The 25,186-nt window shown below is 37.9% G+C and overlaps 1 protein-coding gene across 1 annotated transcript in view; it reads left to right on the forward strand.

Annotated features, from left to right (window-relative positions):
- Positions 1-218: 218 nt before the first annotated feature.
- The window catches only part of LOC309653396 (protein WWC3-like), a gene marked incomplete at both ends in the record, with an annotated part of 64,258 nt that continues 39,290 nt past the window's right edge, over positions 219-25,186 (forward strand). Inside the window, 2 exons of the mRNA XM_082448019.1 lie at positions 219-263; positions 656-1,050. Of these exons, the coding sequence (XP_082304145.1) occupies positions 219-263; positions 656-1,050 (440 nt within the window). The remainder of the gene's footprint in view (positions 264-655; positions 1,051-25,186) is intronic.

The following is a 25,186-nucleotide window of genomic DNA, read 5'->3' on the forward strand; positions in this document are numbered from 1 at the left end:
ACTGTTAACAGGAATTAAAAATTAGATACCTTTTTATAAAAGTTAAATTTAGTTAAAGTCAAACTAAAACCTAGTTATTATTTATTTTCAAAAGTATTGTACCATATTCTAAATTGTTCTTTTACGCTTGTCAGAAACCATCTCAAATATAAACCATTTAACTGGTGAATAAAAAGACTAGTTCGTTAAATTCGTTAAGTGAAAACGAGAGCGCAAAGATGAAAGGCTTATTTAAATATTTGGGACCTCAGTACATTGTGAAAGTGAGATCCTTCTATTGGAAAATAAAGAAACTATATCTACTTCACAAAATGTATGAGGTGTCAAGTAAAGTCCCTGTGATCTCCAAAGACCTGTATCATGAAACCGTGTGCTCAACTCCATGTATAAACTGACGAATTGAGAAGAGTTCCCCCAATACCGTTTTATCCCATTACCACTTTCTATTTAGGGATAACAAAGGCAGTATTTTAATAAGATTAAAGGGAAATTATAGAAGCTTAATTTCAAACATTACTGTTATTTCACAATAGGTTGTTTTCATTTTTGATCTACTCGTTAGTCTATTTGCATATTCATTTCTCAACGTAATCACAGCATCCTGTGATTGTGCTTTTGCGATCTGTTTATTTCCACTTTACGTCAACCTTTAAAGATAACTATTATTTCGTGCTCTCTCTCGCGGAAACGCAGCCGTAGGACCAGAGGAATAGCCGACCGGAAGAAAACCCGGGATTTAGCCAGAACTGACAGGCACGGAGTGGGTGAGGGCTGGGCGAAGGCGACCTCGAGGCCCTGCCTCCCCCGGGCCCCCCGACCAGGCCCCGCCCCGCCTTCTCAGGGCTCCCGCCGGCCAGGCCCCGCCCTCTTTTCCCGGGCCCCGCCCCATCGCCATGTTGTTCCCTCGGTGCTGGACGGGGGCAGCTGTAGTCGGACCCAGGCAGTGCCGCGGACGTCTGCTGCCCGCCGGGTCCTCGACCCTCTCTCTTTCCTCACTGCACCCGGGCGGGCTGGCCCGGAGCTCCCGGGCTTCCTCCGTGTGGCCGCGAGGTGAGCGGGGCGCCGACTCCCCTCGGGGCCGGGCGGGGGCCTAGGCGGGCTGCGCGGGCGTTAGGGTCTGAGAGGAGCCCGCGGGCCACGTGTGCGGACCTAAATGTTTAGGAAAGTGAAACTCCAATCTCCATAGACACACACATGCACACCTACGGGGAAGAGAAGCATGCAGTCAGGTTAGACAGAGACACACCTGCATTTACAGACCTGTTGAGAGAGACACAAAAATACACAGAGCCACACCATCTTGGGAAAAAGACACGCATACAGACCTGTGGAAGTACACACATAGACACACACACACCCACATACCTGGGGAGACAAACATCCAAAGATACAACAGTCACACACATACTTAATGGAGACTGAGACAGACACACCTCAAGGAAAGACACACACACCTGGGGAAAGGTATGCAGACAAGCACAACAACAAGTACACCCAAAGACACACATAAAAAGACCAACACGTGTATCTGGGGAGAGATGCACTACAGACACTCAGACACATAAACTGAGACACACACACACACACACCTGGGAGGAGAGATACCCAAACATCAAGCGACACTAATACACAGGGAAAGACAGATACATTCACACAGGTGGGAGGAGACATGTAGACACCAAAGAGAGAGACACACGCACACATACATACCCGAAAAAGAGAGCTGCACAAACACCTGGACACACAGAGACTGGGGAGAGAGACCCAAAGACACCCAAGAAAAACACACTTATCCACACAGACACAAAGATTCATACACACTATATAGAATGACAGACACACATAATAAATGACTGGTGAGAGACATACACACACCCAGGAGAAACATATTCATGCACACACATACCTGGGGAGAGACACACACAGATACCCAAGACAAACTAGTCACATTCATACCTTGGGAGAGAGACATATACCCAGGAGGCACACACTCATGCACACACAGACCAGGAAAGAAAGACACTTAAGAGATACTTACTCTCACACATACACACATATGTGCACACTTACGTGCATCTGAGGAGAGATTCCCTAGATTCCAGGAGATACACATACCTCAGGGAAAGAGACACACATACCTGAGGGGAGAGACACACAGACATCCAGGAAATTTATATACACACACATACCCCTGGCCAAGACATAGACGTAAACAAGAGATAAACACACATACACACACCTCAGTATACACACAGCCATAGACACTGACAGACCTGGGGAGACAGAACATACACTTAGATATGGGAAACAGATACCTAAGAGATACACACACACACATATAACCAGATAAACACAAATACCCAGAAGTACACTTCAGTTTAGGAAAGACAGACACATATAGTCCTGGAGAGAGACATAGATACCCAGGAGATAACACACTTCATTGCACACAAACACACCCCTTCATCTGTGAAGAGAAACAACCAGAGACACACACACTTAGAGTAAACACAGACACAGACCTGTGTAAAACGATACTGAGACATCCAAGAGACACACAAATGCAGATAGCTGGGGAGAGAGACACCCAGAGACACATATTGGAGGGAAGACATACATACACACAAACCTGGAGAGAGAAACACACACACACCCAAGAGATACAGACATGTGCACACACACACTTAGGAAGAGAAACATACAGACTTGGACTCACAAACACATATGCACAAACACACACCTGGTAAGGGAGACATAACACCAGAGAGACATACATACCCATGCACACACCTGTGGAATAAGACACAAATTCCAAAGAGAGGCACACACTTGGGGAACAACACACACACACCTGGGGAGAGAGACACACAGAGACACATATGCTTCCAGGAAAGAGACACATATCCCTAGGTAGGGACACACAGACACTGAAAAGATACACACAACATTTGGGAGAGAGACACATGCTTAAACTCACAGGGATGGAAGTGCACGGTATCCACAGTAGGCACACACATAGACCCAACTACCTGAGAATACACATAAACACAGACACCAAGAGAAAGACACAAGCATCCAGAAAGGACGTGCACACACACACACACAAATACCTGGGTGGAGACAGGCACGTATACCAGCGCACAGGGAGATACACCTATGGGCAGAACACCATCAGCGGGAAAGGCGCTCTTTCCAACTTTTGAGGAAGCACTCATACATGCCCAAAGCCCTGGAAACACAAACATCCACACAGAAGCACAACAGATCACCTAGGACAAACACACAGCAGCCTTTCCCACCAACACCTAGCACAAACATACACACCCCAGCCTACCCTAACCAAATTCTACCTTTTAATTATTAATGTGTGAAAAAATGCACACATACTTAATACTTGATTTTGGTGTCCTTTGACATTCTATCTAGCTGAGCATTTACTAACATGCCCCTATGTACTGTGTGTCTCTCTTTCAAATTTGTGTGTGTTGTATATGAACACTCACTGGTGAGGATTTTGGAATGTAAATCCAATCCTGGGGGGGGTGTGAGATTTGGGGCATTATCTGCTAAAGACTTTGGCTGAGGTTTTCAGAATTGTGTTTTTTGTTTTTTTTTTTCCTTTCTTCCAACTTCGTGAGCACAAAGACAAGAATTAGTGGAAGTATTAGCTTAGTTTTGTTTTTTGAAATGACTATAATTGTTTTAAGGAAAATAACTTTTCTTCTTCCATTTTCAAATGGCACTTGACGATAATCTTCTAATAGGACTTAAGTGTTCTGATAAAATCAATGAACAGAATTTGATTTCTTTTAACATTTATTTCTCTGTTTCTAGCACCCATTGTAATGGATAATGTCTGTTGCCTGAAATCTCAAATTTGTTCAGTGAAGCAAAACTGTAGAAGTAGAGGAAACCTAGAACTGTTCAGTCAGGGACTTTAAAGAATCCTATTCATAGTTTCCCTGTTAGAAGCTTTTTTGAAGTCATCAGCACTACTTATCTAGGACTCTCTGTGTCTTGTTTAGGTCCCCAAATTGAAGACATTGGTGTGGGAATCTGGTGCTTTCAGTATTTTTTCGTAGACATCACTTGATTGTACTAAAATTTCCTGGTTCACTGACTTATTTATTTCGGAAGAGTTTTATGATTTGGGTATACTTTGGTTAATTATATGGGAAGTTGGCATAGACTAGTGTAAACTAGTCAGAGTATTGTGGTCTAGTTCTTGGAGACTAGGAAAATACCTTTGTGATCATTTAATGTCATTCTCTTTCCATTCTTTTTTTTTTCTTTCTTTCTATCTCAACCACCTATTCCATCTAGACTTCAGCACTCTGTTTGCCAGAAGACAAGTTCTTTTAGTTCTAGAAATTAATTTTTTTAAACTTCCTCTCATTTCTTACTGTTTATGGGGTAGCCATTCTGGCACTGGATGTTATGTACATGTAAATCCTGTACATACATTACTTCACTTAATTCTCATACCATTCCTATGATATTATCTTCATTTCACAGATGAGGTATTTGCTGGGGCAACCCAGCTATCCAGAGTTAGCAGGTTTAAGGGCTTAGTCCTATAAGAGTACACTCACTTCAGACACTGTTCAAAAGTTCCAGGTTACCCTCACTTCTGTGCAACTTTGTTACAAATCAGAGGTTTCTAAGTCCTCCCCCACCCAAGTTCACTGATTTGCTGGAATGACTCAGGAAGGTTCTATACTTATAATTTTATAAAGATACAACTCAAGAACAGTTACATGGGCATGCCACTCTCTCAGCACATCATTGTGCTAAACAACCCAGAAGCTCCCATGACCGCATTGTTTCAGAATTTTTATCAAAGTTTTATACATACACATGATGGAATTCGATCTCCAGCCCCTCTTTTCTGGGATGAGGTGGAAAAAGACTATAACGCTGAAAGTTCCAACCCTCTAATCATGTTGTTGTTTTTTTTCTGGTGTTACAAAACCAGCTTTGCCTGTTGCACAGCAGGCCAAATGCTGAGACGTTGAGGTTTGTAGCAGAGAAAAGGTTTATTCTCAAGGCAGCCAAACAAGGAGGTGGGAGAACAACTCTCAAATCTGCCTCCTCAAAGGCAAGAGGGTTGGGATATTTATGGAATAAACAGGGTGGTCTTAGGTGTGGGGAAAGGTGATTGGAGGTAGGGAAAAAGGTTCTGTATAGACCCGTTTGAGTTACATGTTTCTTCATGAGATGCATGTTCAGAAGATGGTGGTATTACCATGGTCTGGGGTGGAGATTTTGGCCCTCTGACGTCAAAAGGGGAAGCAAGCCTATTCTTTGCAGGCTCTGGTTGTCCACGTTGGTTCTTTCTAGTTTTAGCCAGCTTTGTTGTGTAACAAGAAGAGCGGTTTTCAACATGCTGTTCCCTTAGCTGCTGTTCTGTAAGATACGCTCAAGAATTTGTGTTAATCACCAGTTTCTGTTAAATCTGTGAGGCATGATTACCGGTAGGTATTTTAACCCACGGGGCATCCATTCCTCATCCTGAAGCTGTCTAGGTGCCTGCCAACAGTCATCTCATTAGCAGAAGTTCAGGAGTGGTCAAAAGCATTCCAGAGACACTCCTTTTACTCAGGAAATTGCAAGGGTTTTTAGGAGTTGTCTGCCATGAACTTGGGACAAAAATTTTTATTTTACCGTAGTATTCCTGAAATTTTATGTTATGTAATGCCAGACAACAAGGAGTACCTGAGAAAGTTCACTGGATGGCGATATTCTCAAGGTGGGACAGTGGTTAACTATGAGGGCACGTTTGTAGGAGTGTACACAGTTTAGGGCTGCATGTGCCTTAGGGCATTTTGATGAAGACCAAGGAGAAGCCCTTGATTGGCCACTGGTCTCTGTTGACTTTGCTGACATTCAGGAGGATAGAGGGGTTCAGAGGGTGGATGGTTGATTAGGCACAGAGTGGTAATGGGTAGTGATGGCAGAGTAAGTTGGGGCTTGGAATGCCTTTTGTAAGCAAAGTCAGCTTCAGTACCTTGGTGGGGACAAACTGGAGCATCACTGATGGAGAAGTGAGATGAAGTGAACTTTCTGGAAAGCTATCTGCAGCACTTTTAACATGTATCCTTATTTTGACCTGGTGACAACTTCCTTGCACATGGAAGCTCTAATTTTCTCTAATTCTATGCCAGACATATCTGTTCTCTTTAACTATATCTTGTTGGGAAATTCCCATTGCCTGTTTTGCACTTAATGTTAAAACAGCATAAATATACAAACAGTGTCCAATCTTCTTTATCCATTCATCTGTCGGTGGACACTTAGGTTGCTTCCATGTCCTGGCTATTGTAAATCGTGTGCGCCAGAAACCATCATGGAGACACTGCTTTAGAACAGCCCACACTGGAGACTGGTTCATAGTCTCTCACTAACACAGGTGAACACTGCCGATTGTGCTCTGGCCTTGGAAGTTACCACTTTTTCCTTTAACTGAGCGGCAGGTGAAGTAGCTGTCTGTATTACAGGATTGCAGGCATTGGATGAAAATGTAATTCCCTTGATGGCTGGAATCCCAAGCTCCTTGAGATGCTCACACCTGGGGCCTGGTCTGACCTAGGGAGCTGCAGGGGCAGAATCCCTGCACTGTTTAAGCTGTTCTTTGGGTTTTGGTTGGGTGTTGTACTCTATAGCACATACCTCTCATTTGTAAGACTTGTATCAGTTATAACGCAAGAGGGTTTGTGCCCGGATTGTCAGCTCCCCCAACTACGAGCCCCACCTGCCAGGGCCTGGGTGTGGCCTGCATCCTGAGTGCCTGGCCCGGGGAGGCACGCACTGAGGACTCCTGCAGAACTGCTTTCCTACCCGCTCCACGCTCTCGGCTTCTGGGAGGCGCCGCAGGGTTCTGCAGATGTGTGATTGCAGTTGCATTTAAAACATGTTCAAACTGTGGAAACTCTAATAGAAATTAGGTAGACTCAGATGTGCTTTATACTATTCTGTCAGTAGATTGGAAAGTACTGCTTATGTCAGGTTAACATGTTTTTTTACAGATCTTGAAGTACAGTAATCACGTGCAAGTTTCTTACTGTTTATAATGCTTATTTCATTACCTGCAACATCAGGTAATCATAAAAATCATAAAAGCATTAGAAAGAAATGCAGTGGCAGTTGAGATTGACATAATCTAGTACTGTCAACTCCCATAGCTTCGGTGTCCATCTGCAGCATTCATGTCTTATTCCCACCTTTTACTAGTTGACTTTGAGTAAGTTATTTCAAGCTCTCCAAATTAGTTTCCTTATCTGTAACATAGGGAAAATAGTAGTGCCTCTTTCAGACATAGTTTTGGGAGTAAATGCAATGTAGCATAGTAAATGGAAAATGGGCTCAATCATCGTTAGCTGCTGCTATATATTATTATCTTTATGATTAGTGCAGTCATATCCTTAACTTCCAGTGTTAATACTGTCATCACAACAGTTTTTTTTTTTTTTTAATGATTGAAGTTTTTAAGTTAAAGGCTGATATATGTAAGTCTCAGACGAAAATGGTCTTTGCAGGATATACCTGTGACTTTAAAAAAAACAAAAACAAAAATGTTTGAAACCATTGGTTTGGACTGAGAGAGAGCATAGTTCCACATAGTTGTTGAATTGAATTTGATCAACAGAACTAGGTTTCTTTGGCTTCCTAAAGTGTTACACCTATATAATCCTCTTTATTCTGCTTCTTTTACTGAAGTTTGAAAGAAGAAATGGCCATATAAAGAACCCATCCATAAAAAATGCCACTAAAGACTTACTTGTTTATTCATTACAGAGAAACTTCGTGCACTCCTATAATGAGTCTAGGCATTGTGATTAAAGCACTTTTGCCTTGGTCTTCCAGAAGTGCACTAGGAACATTTGTTTTGCATTTAATTTATTGAGTTTTCCTGTATGCGTTTATGCTCCTCTCTTGCAAAGCCCGTCGTTTTTAATTTATTTTATCCTTATCTTATTCTCAGAAATATAGCTTACTGTAAACCACCTCAGAATTTCACATAGATTTTGAATTAATGAAATGTTATATATTTAACCTTAATATAACTTTGTAGCTGTATTAGTGTGAAATTTTAAAAAGAAGAGTAGTAAAAAACTTTTTGATAAAAGTCTAATATTTGATTCTAGGGCTAAATCAAAATTGTGGAGGTGGGCTGGGAAAGGTCTTGAAAAATTTTAGGTGTGGTTTTCTTTTTAAATTAAGAATCTATCTTTAAATTAAGAACACTAACAATAGAAGTCAGAAATATTTCTTTCACGTTTTAATGTTTTGTGTTTTTGTTTTGCCATAAAACTATCAAAACAAATCAAAGGTGACCTTTCTGATTTTTTTCATTGCAGATGACGGTAATGAACTGAGCAGTTAAGGTAAGATTTATGATCTATGTAATGTGCTTTTTTCACTTACATTTCTTTTTTTTTTTTAATGAAATTTAGGCCAGTTGCTATAGTATTATTTGATTATTACAAAGACAGTAATGCTAAACTCTGTAATCAAGGAACTTTTTACATTCATTTTAGTGGTAAACATTATTTATTCCTTTGATATGTTGATAAGCTGTTCATCAGCCATCTCAAATCTTATGTGTTTATGTGATATCTGTAAATTGAATGAAGATAGCTTTTGTTACATGTCAGTGGAAAAGAAGATAGTTTGTGTAATAGTTTTTTTTGTTTTTTTAAAAATAAATTTATATATTTTTATTTTTGGCTGTGTTGGGTCTTTGTTGCTGCTCACGGACTTTCTCTAGTTGCGGCAAGCGGGGGCTACTCTTCATTGCAGTGCGTGGGCTTCTCATTGTGGTGGCTTCTCTTGTTGCAGAGCATGGGCTCTAGGCATGCGGGCTTCAGTAGTTGTGGCACATGGGCTCAGTAGTTGTGGCTCGTGGGCTCTAGAGTGGAGGCTTAGCAGTTGTGGCGCACAGGCTTAGTTGCTCCGCGGCATGTGGGATCTTCCCGGACCAGGGCTCGAACCCGTGTCTCCCGCATTGGCAGGCAGATTCTTAACCACTGCGCCACCAGGGAAGCCCTGTGTAATAATTTTTATCACCATATATGTTCAGTTAGAACTCTACAGATTATTCAGAGATATGTTCATCTTATTATTTTAGCAGATTATACCATATTCCCAGATATGAATATCTGAGAGCCCCCAGTTATAAACGGGAAATGTAAAAATGGTACTCTATTTTCTGTTGTGTGGGTCTAGCATACCCAGTATTTGATCACAATGAGGCATAAAATGTGGAAAAAAGAATCCCACATTTTTATGCAAAAGAAAAAGAAGGATCAAGCTCTCCTGATAAAATTATAAACTGCAAATCTTAAGGAATTTGTAATTATTTTAGTCTGTTTATGCAGCTGATAATTTGAATGTGGTTTGTTACATTGTATATGCGACTTGTACCTTTATTTGAAGATTTCACCAGTTCAATATTATATACTAAAACTTTTTTTTTGAGAAGGCAGCTAGACAGATATGTATTAAAATGCTGAGATAGACTTCTGGCAAGTAAAGAGCCTGGAAGTGTTATCCCCATCCACACAACCACAAAAAAACTTGAACAGCTGAAAATCAATAACTCTTCTTACATCGATCAGAGAATTAAGGTAACAGGGCTAGGCATGACCCTTAAGAATGGAGAGGGAAATACACAGAGTAATAGCCAACTGGGAACAGAATCCCAGGATCATAAGTCTGCTGCTGGTATACTAGTAGAAGCACTTGAACTGTGATTGAATAATTGTTGGAGACTGAGTGTGGATGATCTTGAGAGTTAGAAAACTCCAGGGGACCTAATTTGGAGGGTCCTAAAACAATTTTTACCTTTAGGAGACCCACTACATTTCTGTATGAAGAATGAAGAATCTGTTGGTGCCTCTGGCAGAATGAGGGAAAAGTGGTCATTATAAAATAAGCTCAGAATATTGTTCTTTTTAACAAGAGCCATCATAAAGGCCAGAGCCTAACTGACTTGGGTTTTACCAAAGCCAGATCTCCTGGTGGAAGGGCAATACCCAACTTTAGCCCCCTTTATCTTCCCTGTCACATCTAATGAAACAAAACAAAACTGAGAGACGTAACTTGTGAAGTTCACAACCAAGGAGCACAGGCTCACTAAAAGACAGACCTAATCAAAGGACTATAGAATCCTAGTCTTCCACACATCAATCTGGCTCCTGTAAAATAACAGCAAATGACATCTGAAAGAACTACAAGCCTCAGACACTAAGAAGGAGTCTCTAGGAATACCCAAAAATGCAGAGGAGGGAGAAGGACAACAGAGGAAGTTTTAGTCTCTGAAACCTACAACTATGGCACATGGTAAAAACAACCTAACTCAAAGCCAGATAGTATAAATGTTCAAATTAAAGACCAGTATATCTCAGATACTTTTATCCAGTACCTTATGTCCAGCTGTAAATAAAAAATACCAAGCCATGCTCAAAGGGAAGAAAAAAAAAGTCTGAAGAGACAAAGCAAGCATCAAAACCAGACCCAGATATGGCAGAGATTTTGGACTTATCAGATAGGAATATGAAATTAATATGCTAAAGAATAAGGGGGAAAATGGACTTGGAAGAACATACTAGTAAGTTAAGCAGAGAGATGGAACTCTTAAGTAGAAATCAAAAGGCAATGCTACAAGTCGAAAAACATTTTAAGACAAATGAAGAATGCCTTTTATGGGCTCATCAGTAGACTGGATATGGCCAAGGAAAGAGTCGTTGAGCTTGAAGATATGCCAGTGAGAACTTCCCAAACTAAAAAAGCAAAGAGAAAAAAGAATGAAAAACAAAATATCTAAGAAATGCAGTGTAATGTAACATATAGCAGCAGTACCAAAAGGAGAAGACAGAAAGAGAAGAAATATTTGAATCACTAGTGACTCAGAGTTTTACAGAATTAATGGTAGACACTAAACCACAGATTCATGAAGCCCAGAAAATACCAAGCAGGACAAATACCTAAAAACTACATCTAGACATAATCATATTTACTGCAGAAAATCAAGGGCAGCAAGAAAATCTTGAAAGAATCCAAAGGAAAAGAAATACTTTACCCTAAGAGGAGTAATGAAAATAATTACTTTGGACTACCCATCAGAAACCATGTGAGCAAAAAGAGTGGAGTGAAAGAAAGTGTTAAGAGAAAAACAAAACACAAACCTAGAATTCTGTGTTCAGCAAAATTATTGTTCATAAAAGAGGACAAATGTAGACTTTCTCAGACAAGTCAAAAATTAGAGAATTTGTTGCTAGATCTGCTTTGCAAGAATTGTTAGAACAAATTCAGAGAGAAGGAACATGATGTTACTTAGAAATTTGGGTCTAAAGAAAGAAGGAAGAATTAGAGTTACAGAAGGTAAAATAAAACTTTTAATTTTTCTTACCCTTACTTGTTCTAACAGATTAAAACGTCTTTAAAATAATACTGAAAATAATGTCTCTTCTAAAACATACATGTATTACCTTTGTAGTAGTAAAGTATGGTGTTATATGAAAGTGGATTTCGATTTGCTGTAAATATTTAATGCAAGGCTCTAGATCAGGTACTAAAAAAATTGTTTAAAGGATGTAATGATATTCTAAGAGAGGAAGAAAAAAATCATACAAAATTCTTAATAAAAGCAGAGAAAGCAGAAAAGGAGTGGAAGACAAAAAGAAAGAGAAGAACAATGTCAGTGAATAAGACACAGCTACATATTTGGTACATACTAATACAATTATATCAGTAATCATTTTAAATGTAAATGTTCTGAATACACCAATTAAAGGAAGACTTTCAGTGTGGATATAGAAACAAAACCTAATAATATATTATCTGTAGATATAGAGATGCAGATAAATTAAAGATGAAGAGCTGGAGAAATATATACCATGCTAACACTAGTCAGCAGATGGTGAGAATAGCTATCTTACTTTCAGAGAAAGTAGACTTTAAAACAAGAAAAATTACCTGGGAGAAAGAGGGGCCTTACATCAAGATAAAGGGGTCAATTCTCTAAGACTCTATAACAGTTCTTAATATGTATGCACCTTTAAAAAACATCAAGATACAAAAGATCAAAAACTGATAGAACTGAATAAGAGTAGATTAATCTTACATAAATAGATTAATCTATTATAATAGTTGGATACTTCAACTTCCTTTTATCAGTAATTGACAGATCTTAGCAGAATGAGGTTGAACTGAACAGCCCTATTTGTCAGCTCTATGTAATTGATCTAATAGAATATCTTATCCAATAGCAAAATACCCATTCTTCTCAAGCAGACATAGAACATTGATCAACATAGACCACATTCTGGGCAAAAATACACCTGAACAAAATTTTTAAAAAGAGAAATCATACAGAGATGTCCTCAGACCACAGTGAAATTAAACAAGAAATCAATAACAGAAAGATAGGTGGAAAAATTCCAGTGTTGGAGCTTAAACAACACATATCTAGAAGTCAAAGAACTCTCATGAGAAATAAAATATTGGAAACTAAGTGAAAATGAAATACAACTTATCAAAATTTGTGGATGCAGTGAAAGCAGTATATACATGAAAATGTACAGCATTGAGTGTTCATATTAGAAGAAACAAAGAAAGATGTGCAGTCAATAAAACAAGCTTCCACTTTTGAAAACTAGAGAAGAGAAAATTAACTTTATAGTAACAAGAAGCAAAGATTAATAAAATCTGAAGTGGAAAATAAATTGAAACAGTGAATCAGTAGGGAAAATCTGCAAGGACCAAAAACTGTTTCTTTTAAAAAGGTCAGTAAAATTTAAAACTCTAGCCTGGTGAACCAAGGAAAAAAGACACCAATTACTAATATCAGTGATAAACAAGACAGCCATCACTGCTGATTTCACATACATTTAAGGGATAGTAAAGGAGTATTGTAAACAACTCTAAAATCACAGATTTGATAATCTAGGTGAAATGGATCACAAAAGACAAAACCTACTAAATCTCACACAAGGAGAAATACATAATCTGAATCGGTTTGTATCTATTTAATAATTAATAACCTTTCAAAACAGAAATCACTAGACCTAGATGGGTTCTCTGGTGATGAATTCTACCAAACATTAAAGGTAGAAATTATATTAATTCTTATTCTCTTCCAGAAAATAGAAGAGCAAATGCTTCCTAACTCATTCTGTGAGGCCAGCATTACTCTAGTACCAAAATCAGAAAGGAAGACGCAAGAAAACTATAGACCAGTATTTCTTATACATGTAGATGTAGTAATCCTCAACAGAATATTAGCAGTTAATTAATCAATGCATAAAAAGACTTACAGAGCATGACACTGGAATTTTTTCCAGGTATGTAAGGCCTGGTTCAGTATTCCAAAAATCACCGTAATGCATTTATACCAAAGGGAAAAGAAGGAAATCTATAATATCAACAGATGTAGGAAAAACATTTCACAATGCTCTAACTCTGTTTAACTAGAGTTCCCAAGCTAATGTAATTAGCAAGAAATGGGAATAAAAGTTACTCATTTTGGGAAGGAAAACTCTTTTTTAATATAGGATGTAATTATACATTTTGAAAATAGAAAATCAACAAATATACTCATGTAACTAATAAGCAATTATAGGTAGGTTGCAGCATACAAGCTCATACAGAAGGAGGTTGCTTTCCTGTATACCAGCAGTGAATTGGAAGAATTTGAAATTAAAAACACAGCATCATTTACATTATCTTACAAAATGAAATAGGTATAAATTCTAACAATATGTACAAGGTGTCCTTTAGTAGGTGAATGGATAAACAATGATACATCAATTAGAAGAAAATATTAATCAACTATAAAAATAAATAGGCTATTAAGACATGAAAAACATGAAGGAGCCTTAAGCACATATTGCCAAATGAAAGAAGGTGATGTGAAAAGACCCCAAGATTTGTGGCTGCAAAATCATGGTGAATGATTTTGTTTATACACTACTCCTTAAATGAAAAAGTTTGAGACAGTAAAAAGATTAACAGTTCCAAGGTTTTAGGGAGACGAAGACAGGGAGGAATAGTTGGAGCATAGAAGATATTTAGGGCACACAGTCATTCCATGATGCTGTGATGGTAGATGCATCATATATGCGTTACCAAAACCCTTAGAATGATACAACACAAAGTGAAACCTAATGTAAACCATGGAATTTAATAATAATAATGTGTCAATATTCTTTTTATCATTTGTAACTAATTCACCATGGTAATATAAAATATTACTAGTAAGAGAACTATGTGGAAGTATGTTAACTTAAAAAAATACTGGGGTAGATGATAGACTAGACTTATGCACATCTTTTATACTTATATAAGGAGACACTGAGTTTTAGTGATTACATATTTTTAAAATTGTGTATAACAACATTGGAGGGTTGGGGAATGTTGAAGAAGAGTTCCTAGGAGAGGTGATTACCATGATGAGTTCTGAAGAAGTATTTAATTAGCTCAAGTTGTGAAGAGGTTTCAGAAAGGGTAGGGTGACATACAGTAATGCCAAAGGCAACAAAAATAATGGGAAGCTGCTGGAATGGAATTTCATTTGATACTGCTTTTCAGAACCTTTGAAGCAGAGGGAGTGTGGAGTAGTTGGAGGGAGGCAGCCAGAGTTAGGCTAGCTAAGGAAGCAAGGTTCAGCTGTCTTCACTTACCAGGAGGCTTAGTTCTGAATCTGTGGAGAATCATTGAAGAGTTTTAAGGAGGTGCAGTAGATGCTTTCCTCATGTTGAAATATTTTTGCTATTTTGGTTTTGTTCAACTTCCTTCTAAAAGCTGAAATTGTTTAACCAACAATCAAAAAAATTAAACAAAACAAATGATTTAGCACATTGTTACTATGTCAGAAAATTAAGGAATTGAAATTGTCTAATTTCCTCTCTGACATTTGTTTAGTCTGATCATTGAGTGGAACAATGTATTTAATTAAAATAGAGAAAGCCTCTGTCTCACTTGTGTCTGCAGGATTTTAATTTATGGAGGTAAGTGAGTGACAACAGTGAGGTCAATGTCCTGAGAGGAGGGAACACGTCATGGAGGACCACAGGAGAAAGAACCATGTAGGTCTGGAAACAGAAAGGAGTGAAGGGAAAATCTGGGTCAAATCCTTTATTGGGGTTTAAATGGGAAAGGTCTGCTGCACAGAGGAAGCAGTTTAGGACTGGTAGTTTCAATAATTCAGGCAGGCTTTGAGTTACATGAATGGTTCCTGGTTATCTAGTCCCTAAAATAATTGAAGGCACAGGAAATACAGGCTTAGTGTATGAGAGATAAAGGAGGTGGTTGGGGGTGGGATTTGTTGATATGCATATGGAAGGCTTGCTCTTAGCACAATTCCTTGCTCTAAGAATGGGTGTCAAGACATAAGATACAGGAAATTTTAAAACTATATGACTAATATGTCCTTCTAGAGGTGTGCACCTTTACTGCCTTACACTTTTGTTGGACAACTTTAATTGTGATAATTGCAGTAGTAATCAATGTAGCAGTTATTTTAAAGGATTAATAAGAGTTAGCAACTAAGGTTATGTTTAATTATTTTTAAAATTTTCTTATTATCTTAAATTTCTGTCTGTATGACAAGTTGCTACAAGTTTTTGCCAGAAATGGCATAGCATATAGTTGGAAATGAATAATTATTCTACATTATAGGAGGTGTTTAATTACATTATAGTGATTCCTATATGCACTATATAGTGGTTCCCATATTACACTGGAGGTAGTCATACATTTAATTCAGTGACTTAAAAAACTCATTCTAGTCAATATAACACTTATGCCCATGTCTGTTTGCCTTTTATCATTCAGGGATTCACAATGTCTACCTTCATGTTAATCACTGTTTTATTCTGTGGCCATGTTGTCCAGTACAACTGTTGTCTCTTTGAATGAACCAGATTAAAATTAATTAAAATTTCTTAAAAATTTAAGATTCATTACTCATTCCTACTTCCACACATCAAGTGTTCAGTAGCCACATGTGGTGAGTGCTGACTGAGTTCGGTACTACAGATGTACGACATTTTCATCATTCTAAATAGCTCAATTAGTGCTGCCCTGAGAGTTGTTTACATTCACGGAATTTAATATACTTAAAAGCTAGTTAATATTGTAATATTTACAGAATAATATAATTTGATTCTAAAAAACTGGAAAGGAAGAAGAGTGAGCTGCTGTAGAGGAAACAGGACTTGTCATAAATTTATAACTGGCTGAGCTAGATTTAATTTTCATAGGTATTGATCATGTTTTTCTCATTATTGAAAAAATTTGAGTGTGTTTAAAATTTCCTTGATAAAAAGTTTTGAGAAACCTTAAGAGGAAGGGCTGTCTCACCAGCGTTTAGAAGTATTTATCTGTATTCACGTACAGGCAGATGTGTCGCCCCACGCAGCCCAGTTCCTGTACTATAAGTATGTTTTAATTTTGCCTCAGGATATCCCTTAAAGGATATGTATAGACCACATTTTCTATTTTTTCTTTTTATTTATTTTTTTAACATCTTTATTGGAGTATAATTGCTATACAATGGTGTGTTAGTTTCTGCTTTATAACAAAGTGAATCAGTTATACATATACATATGTTCCCATATCTCTTCCCTCTTGCATCTCCCTCCCTCCCACCCTCCCTATCCCACCCCTCTAGATGGTCACAAACAACCGAGCTGATCTCCCTGTGCTATGCGGCTGCTTCCCACTAGCTATCTGTTTTACATTTGATAGTGTATATATGTCCATGACACTCTCTTACTTTGTCCCAGCTTACCCATCTGCCTCCCCGTATCCTCAATTCTGTTCTCTAGTAGGTCTGTGTCTTTATTCCCGTCTTGCTCCTAGGTTCTTCATGACCATTTAGGTTTTTTTTTTCTTAGATTCCATATATATGTGTTAGTTTACGGTATTTGTTTTTCTCTTTCTGACTTACTTCACTCTGTGTGATAGTCTCTAGGTCCGTCCACCTCACTACAAATAACTCAATTTCATTTCTTTTTATGGCTGAGTAATATTCCATTGTATATATGTGCCACATCTTCTTTATCCATTCATCTGTTGATGGACACTTAGGTTGCTTCCACGTCCTGGCTATTGTAAATAGACCTGCAATGAACATTTTGGTACATGACCCTTTTTGAATCATGGTTTTCTCAGGTTATATGCCCAGTAGTGGGATTGCTGGGTCGTATGGTATTTCCATCTGTAGTTTTTTAAGGAACCTCCATAATGTTCTCCATAGTGGTTGTATCAATTTACATTCCCACCAACAGTGCAAGAGAGTTCCCTTTTCTCCACACTCTCTCCAGCATTTATTGTTTCTAGATTTTTTGATGATGGCCATTCTGACCGGTGTGAGATGATACTGCATTGTAGTTTTGATTTGCATTTCTCTAAAGATTAATGACATTGATCATTCTTTCATGTGTTTGTTGGCAATCTGTATATCTTCTTTGCAGAAATGTTTGTTTAGGTTTTCGGCCCATTTTTCAATTGTGTTGTGTTTTTTTTGATACTGAGCTGCATGATCTGCTTGTAAATTTTGGAGATTAATCTTTGCCAGTTGCTTCATTTGCAAATATTTTCTCAGATTCAGAGGGTTGTCTTTCGGTCTTGTTTATGGTTTCCTTTGCTGTGCAAAGGCTGTTAAGTTTCATTAGGTCCCATTTATTCATTTTTGATTTTATTTCCATTTCTCTAGGAGTTGGGTCAAAAGGATCTTGCTGTGATTTATATCATAGGGTGTTCTGCCTATGTTTTCCTCTAAGAGTTTGATTGTGTCTGGCATTATATTTAGGTCTTTAACCCATTCTGAGCTTATTTTTGTGTATGGTGTTAGGGAGTGTTCTAATTTCATTCTTTTACATGTAGCTGTCCAGTTTTCCCAGCAACACTTATAGAAGAGGCTGTCTTTTCTCCATTGTATATTCTTGCCTCCTTTATCAAAGACAAGGTGACCATATGTGCGTGGGTTTATCTCTGGGCTTTCTATCTGGTTCCATTGATCTATATTTCTGTTTTTGTGGCAGTACCATACAGTCTTGATTACTGTAGCTTTGTAGTATAGTCTGAAGTACAGGAACCTGATTCCTCCAGCTCCATTTTTCTTTCTCCAGATTGCTTTGGCTATTCAGGGACTGTGTGTTTCCATACAAATTGTGACATTTTTTGTTTTAGTTTTGTGAAAAATGCCAATGGTAGTTTGATAGGGATTGCATTAAATCAGTAGATTCCTTTGGGTAGTAGAGTCATTTTCACAATGTTGATTCTTCCAATCCAAGAACATTGTATATCTCTCCATTTTTTGTATCATCTTTAATTTCTTGTATCACTGTCTTATACTTTTCTGCATACAGGTCTTTTGTCTCCTTAAGGTAGGTTTGTTCCTAGGTATTTTATTCTTTTTGTGGCAATGGTAAATGGGAGTGTTTTCTTAATTTCACTTTCAGGTTTTTCATCATTAGTGCATAGGAATGCAAGAGATTTCTGTGCATTAATTTTGTATCCTGCTACTTTACCAAATTCATTGATTAGCTCTAGGAATTTTCCGGTGGCATCTTTACGATTCTCTATGTATAGTATCATGTCATCTGCAAACAGTAACAGCTTTACTTCTTCTTTTTTGGTTTGGATTCCTTTTATTTATTTTTTTCTCTAATTGCTCTGGCTAAAACATCCAAAACTATGTTGAATAATAGTGGTGAGAGTGGGCAACCTTGTCTTGTTCCTGATCTTAGTGGAAATGGTTTCAGTTTTTCACCATTGAAGATGATGTTGGCTGTGGGTTAGTCATATATGGCCTTTATTATGTTGAGGAAAGTTCCCTCTCTGCCTACTTTCTGCAGGGCTTTTATCATAAATGGGTGTTGAATTTTGTCAAAAGCTTTCTCTGCATCTATTGAGATGATCATATGGTTTTTCTCCTTCAATTTGTTAATATGGTGTATCATATTGATTGATTTACCTATATTGAATAATCTTGCATTACTGGGATAAACCCCACTTGATCTTGGTGTATGATCCTTTTAATGTATTGTGGATTCTGTTTGCTAGTATTTTGTTGAAGATTTTTGCTTCTATGTTCATCAGGCAAATTCGTCTGTAGTTTTCTTTTTTTGTGACATCTTTGTCTGGTTTTGGTGTCAGGGTGATGGTGGACTCGTAGAATGAGTTTGAGAGTGTTCCTCTCTCAGCTATATTTTGGAAGATGTTGAGAAGGATAGCTGTCAGCTCTTCTCTGAATGCTTGATAGAATTCATTTGTGAATCCATCTGGCCCTGAGTTTTTTTGTTGGAAGATTTTGAAACACAGTCTCTATTTCAGTGCTTGTGATTGGTCTGTTTATATTTTCTATTTCTTCCTGATTCAGTCTCAGAAGGTTGTGCATTTCTAAGAATTTGTGCATTTCTAAGAATTTGTGCATTTCTTGCAGGTTGTCCATTTTATTGGCATATATTTGCTTGTAGTAATCACTCATAGTCCTTTGTATTTCTGCAGTGTCAGTTGTTACTTCTTTTTTATTTATAATTCTATTGATTTGAGTGTTCTCCCTTTTTTCTTGATGAGTCTGGCTAATGGTTTATCAATGTTGTTTATCTTCTCATAGAACCAGCTTTTCGTTTTTATTGATCTTTGCTATCGTTTCCTTTATTGTTTTTCATTTATATCTGATCTGTTCTTTATGATTTCTTTCCTTCAGCTAACTTTGGCGTTTTTTTTGTTCTTCTTTCTCTAATTGCTTTAAGTGTAAGGTTAGGTTGTTTATTTGAGGTTTTTCTTGTTTCTTAAGGTAGGATTGTATTTCTATAAACTTCCCTCTTAGAACTGCTTTTGCTGAATCCCATAGGTTTTGGGTCACCGGGTTTTCATTGTCATTTGTTTCTAGGTATTTTTAAATTTCGTCTTTGATTTCTTCAGTGGTCTCTTGGTTATTAAGTAGTATATGGTTTAGCCTCCATGTGTTTGTATTTTTTACAGATTTTTTCCTGTAACTGATATCTAGTCTTATAGCGTTTTTGTCAGAAAAGATACTTAATATGATTTCAATTTTCTTAAATTTACCAAGGCTTGATTTGTGACCCAAGATATGATCTATCCTGGAGAGTGTCCCATGAGCACTTGAGAAGAAAGTTTATTCTGCTGTTTTTGGATGAAACGTCCTATAAATACCAATTAAGTGAGTCTTGTTTAATGTATCATTTAAAGGTTGTGTTTCCTTATTTATTTTCATTTTTGATGATCTGTCCATTGGTGAAAGTGGGGTATTAAATTTCCCTACTATGATTGTGTTGCTGTCGATTTCCCCTTTTATGGCTGTCAGTATTTGCCTTATGTATGGAGCTGCTCCTATGTTGGGAACATAAATATTTACAATTGTTATATATTCTTGTTTGATTGATCTCTTGATCGTTATGTAGTGTTCTTTTTTGTGTCTTGTAATAGTCTTTGTTTTAAAGTCAATTTTGTCTAATATGAGAATTGCTACTCCAGCTTTATTTTATTTCCATTTGCATGGAATATCTTTTTCCATCCCCTCACTTTCAGACTGTATGTGTACCTAGGTCTGAAGTGGGTCTTTTGTAGACAGCATACATATGGGTCTTCTTTTTGTATCCATTCAGCCAGTCTGTGTCTTTTGGTTAGTGTATTTTATCCATGTACATTGAAGGTAATTATAGATATGTATGTTCCTATTACCATTTTCTTAATTGTTTTGGGTTTGTTATTGTAGGTCTTTTCCTTCCTTTGTGTTTCCTGCCTAGAGAAGTTCCTTTAGCATTTGTTGTAAAGCTGGTTTTGTTGTGCTGAATTCTATTAGATTTTGCTTGTCTGCAAAGGTTTTAAATTCTCCTTCAAATCTGAGTGAGATTCTTGCTGGGTAGAATAATCTTGGTTGTAGGTTTTTCCCTTTAATCACTTTAAATATGTCCTGCCACTCCCTTCTGGCTTGCAGAGTTCCTGCTGAAAGGTCAGCTGTTAACCTTTTGGGGATTCTCTGGTATGACACTTGTTGTTTTTCCCTTGCTGCTTTTAATGTTTTTTCATTGTATTTAGTTTTTGACAGTTTGATTAAGTTTTGTGTTGGTGTGTTTCTCCTTGGATTTATCTCGTATGGACTCTTTGTGCTTCCTGGACTTGATTAATTATTTCCTTTCCCATATTAGGAAGTTTTCAACTGTAATCTCTTCAAATATTTTCTCAGTTTTCTTTTTCTCTTCTTCTTCTGGAACACCTATAGTTCGAATGTTGGTGCGTTTAATATTGCCCCAGAGGTCTCTGAGACTGTCCTCAGTTCTTTTCATTCTTTTTTCTTTATTCTGCTCTGCAGTAGTTTTTTTCATTCTTTTTTCTTCCAGGTCACTTATCCGTTCTTCTGCCTCAGTTATTCTGCTATTGATTCCTTCCAGAGAACTTTTAATTTCATTTAATGTGTTGTCCATCTTTGTTTGTTTTCTTTTAGTTCTTCTAGGTCCTTGTGAAACGTTTCTTGTAATTTCTCCATTCTATTTCCAAGATTTTGGATCACCTTTACTATTCTGAATTCTTTCAGGTAGACTGCCTGTTTCCTCTTCATTTGTTAGGTCTGGTGGCTTTTTACCTTGCTCCTTCATCTGCTATGTGTTTCTCTGTCTTCTCATTTTGCTTAACTTACCGTGTCTCCTTTCGCAGGCTGCAGGCTCATAGTTCCAGTTTTTTTTTTTTTTTTTTTGTCTGTCCACCCTGGCTAAGGTTGGTTCTGTGGGTTGGGTAGGCTTCCTGGTGGAGGGGACTAGTGCCTGTGTTCTGGTGGATGAGGCTGGATCTTTTCTTTCTGCTGGGCAGGTCCACGTCTGGTGGTGTGTTTTGGGGTGTCTGTGGCCTTATTGTGATTTTAGGCAGCCTCTCTGCTAATGGGTGGTGTTGTGTTCCTGTCTTGTAGGTTGTTTGGTGTAGGGTGTCCAGCACTGTAGCTTGCTGATCGTTGAGTGGAGCCGGCTCTTGGCGTTGAGGTGGAGACTTCTGGGAGATTTTTGCCATTTGATATTACATGGAGCTCAGAGGTCTCTTCTGGACCAATGTCCTGAACTTGGCTGTCCCACATCAGAGGCACAGCCCTGATGCCTTGCTGGAGCACCAACATCCTGTCACCCACAAAGCTCAGAATAAAAAGGAGAAAGAAAGAAAGAAAGAGATAAAATAAAATAAAATCATGAAATAAAAAAGTCATTAAAATAAAAAACAAAAAACGATTATTATAAAAATTATTTTTAGTAATTCAAAAAAAGGAAGATGAGAGCAACCAAACCAAAAAACAAATCCACCAATGATAACAAGCGCTGAAAACTATACCAAAAAAACAAAAACAAAACACGGACAGAAAGGACCCTAGGACAAATGGTAAAGGCAAAGCTATACATACAAAATCATACACAGAAACATACGCATATGCATACACACTCACAAAAAGAGAAGAAGGGAAAAAAACTATATATATCATTACTTCCAATGTCCACCTTCTCAATTTGGGATGATTCGTTATCTATTCAGGTATTCTACAGATGCAGGGTACATCAAGCTGACTGTGGAGATTTAATCCGCTGGTCCTGAGCTTGCTGGGAGAAATTTCCCTTTCTCTTCTTTGTTCACACAGTTCCTGGGATTCAGCTTTGGATTTGGCCCTGCCTCTGCATGTAGGTTGCCTGAGGGCATCTGTTCTTTGCTCAGACAGGACGAGGTTAGAGTAACTGATTAGGGGGCTCTGGCTCGCTCAGGCCGGGAGGAGGTAGGAGTACATAGGGCAGGGTGAGCCTGCGCTGGCAGACGCCAGCTTGACATTGCAACAGCCTGAGGCACACTGTGTGTTCTCCTGGGGAAGTGGTCCCTGGATCACGGGACCCTGGGAGTGGCGGGCTGCACAGGCTCCCGGGAGGGGAGGTGTGGATCGTGAGCTGTGCTCGCACAGAGGCTTCTTGGTGGTGGCAGCAGCAGCCTTAGCATCTCATGCCCGTCTCTGGGGTCTGTGCTGATAGCCGCCACTCGCACCCGTCTCTCGAGCTCCTCTAAGCAGCGCTCTTAATCCCCTCTCCTTGCACACCAGGAAACAAAGAGGCAAGAAAAAGTCTGTTGCCTCAGGAAACAAAGAGGCAAGAAAAAGTCTCTTGCCTCTAAAGCAGCTCCAGACTTTTTCCCGGACTCCCTCCTGGCTAACTGTGGAGGACTAGCCCCCTTCAGGCTGTGTTCATGCCGCCAACCCCAGTCTTCTTCCTGGGATCTGACCTCTGAATCCCGAGTCTCAGCTGCCAGACCCCACCCATCCTGGCGGGTGAGCAGACAAGCCTCTCGGGCTGGTGAGTGCTGGTTGGCACCAAACCTCTGTGCAGGAATCTCTGCTTTGCCCTCTGCACCCCTGTTGCTGCGCTCTGCTCCATGGCTCTGAAGCTCTCCCCCTCCACCACCTGGAGTCTCCACCCGTGAAGGGGCTTCCTAGTGTATGGAAACCTTTCCTCCTTCACAGCTCCCTCCCACTAGTGCAGGTCCCATTCCTATTCTTTTGTCTCTGTTTTTTGTTTTTTCTTTTGCCCTACCCAGGTACGTGGGGGAGTTTCTTGCCTTTTTGGAGGTCTGAGGTCTTCTGCCAGCGTTCAGTAGATGTTCTGTAGGAGGTGTTCCCATGCAGATGTATTTCTGATGTGTTTGTGGGGATGAAGGTGATCTCCACGTGTTACTCTTCCGCCATCTTGAAGCTCCTCTAACAATTATTATATCTTCTTAATGAATTGATAGTTTTGTCATTACACGGTGACCTTCTTGGTCTCTCATTACTGATTTTGATTAAATTATTTTGTCTTGTAGGAATATAGCTAACCCAGCTTTCACTTCTTTACAGCTTTCTTGGAATATTTGTTTTCATTTCTTTACTTTTAGCCTCTTAGTGTTTTTAAAGCTTAAGTGAGTCTCTTGTATGCAGCCCAGAGTTGGATCTTGTTTTCTTTTTTAAAAAAAAAATCAATTCAGACTCTCTATTGTTTAACTGGATAATTTGAAACATTTACACTAAAAGTAGTTAGTGATTGATAAAGGTCATGCTTACCACAAATTTTCTTAATTTAAAAAATTGTTTTATAGTTTTTTGTTTGTTTGTTTTTCTCTTGCTGTCTTTCCTTGTGAATTAACTGTCTTTGTAGTGGTATGCATTATTATTTTCCTTATCGTTTGTTTATCTATTACAATTCTTGCTTTGTGATTAATAGAGACATTCAAATACATTTTAAAGTTACTATAATCTATTTTAATTCATAACAACTTAAAATTTATTGTTAAAATGTTCTACACATTTATAGCCTTACTCAAATTTCATACTCTTTTTGTCACAAATTACATGTTTTCATTAAAATATTTTAGGTCTAGTTTTTTCTCTGTTTGTTAATATCATATTATAACTTTACTGAGATTATAATTGACAAAAAATGTTGTAAGTTTAAGGTACAGAATAATTTGGTACATTTTATATTGAAAAATGTTTATCACAAATAGGTTAGTAACTCATGCCTTACACGATTATCATTTTGTCATTTTTATTTTTATGATAACAGTGAAGTTCTGGTCTCTTAAGGATATTCAAATATACTATACAATATTGTTAACTATAGTCATCATGTTCTATATTAGATCTCCAACACTTATTCCTATTGTAACTGATAGCTTATACCTTTTGATTAAACATCTCTTAATTTTTACAATTTCTTATTCCTGGCGACTACCATCTACTTTCTATTTCTATTAGCTTGGTGTTTTCAAAAACATATAAGTGAAATCACACAGCATATGTCATTCTGTCTGACTTATTTCACTTAACCTAATGTTCTCAAAAACCCATCCGTATTGTCCAAAATGAGAGAATTTTATTCCTTTTCATAAATGAATAATTTCCATCATATTATATTCTCTATAATGTGTAGCACATTTAATACATTATTTTCTTTATCCATTAATCTATCCATGGACAATTTAGGTTGTTTCCATATCTTGGCTATTGTGCATAAGAGTGCAATGAACATGGTAGTGAAGATATATTTTCCAGATATAGATTTTACTTGCTTTGAATATACACCCAAAATGGAATTGTTAATTGTATGGTAAGTTCTAGATTTATTTTTTTGAGAAACCTCTTTATGGATTTCCATATTGA

This window comes from Balaenoptera physalus (assembly GCF_965194825.1).
Source record: "Balaenoptera physalus genome assembly, chromosome: Y".
Taxonomy (NCBI): Eukaryota; Metazoa; Chordata; class Mammalia; order Artiodactyla; family Balaenopteridae; genus Balaenoptera; species Balaenoptera physalus.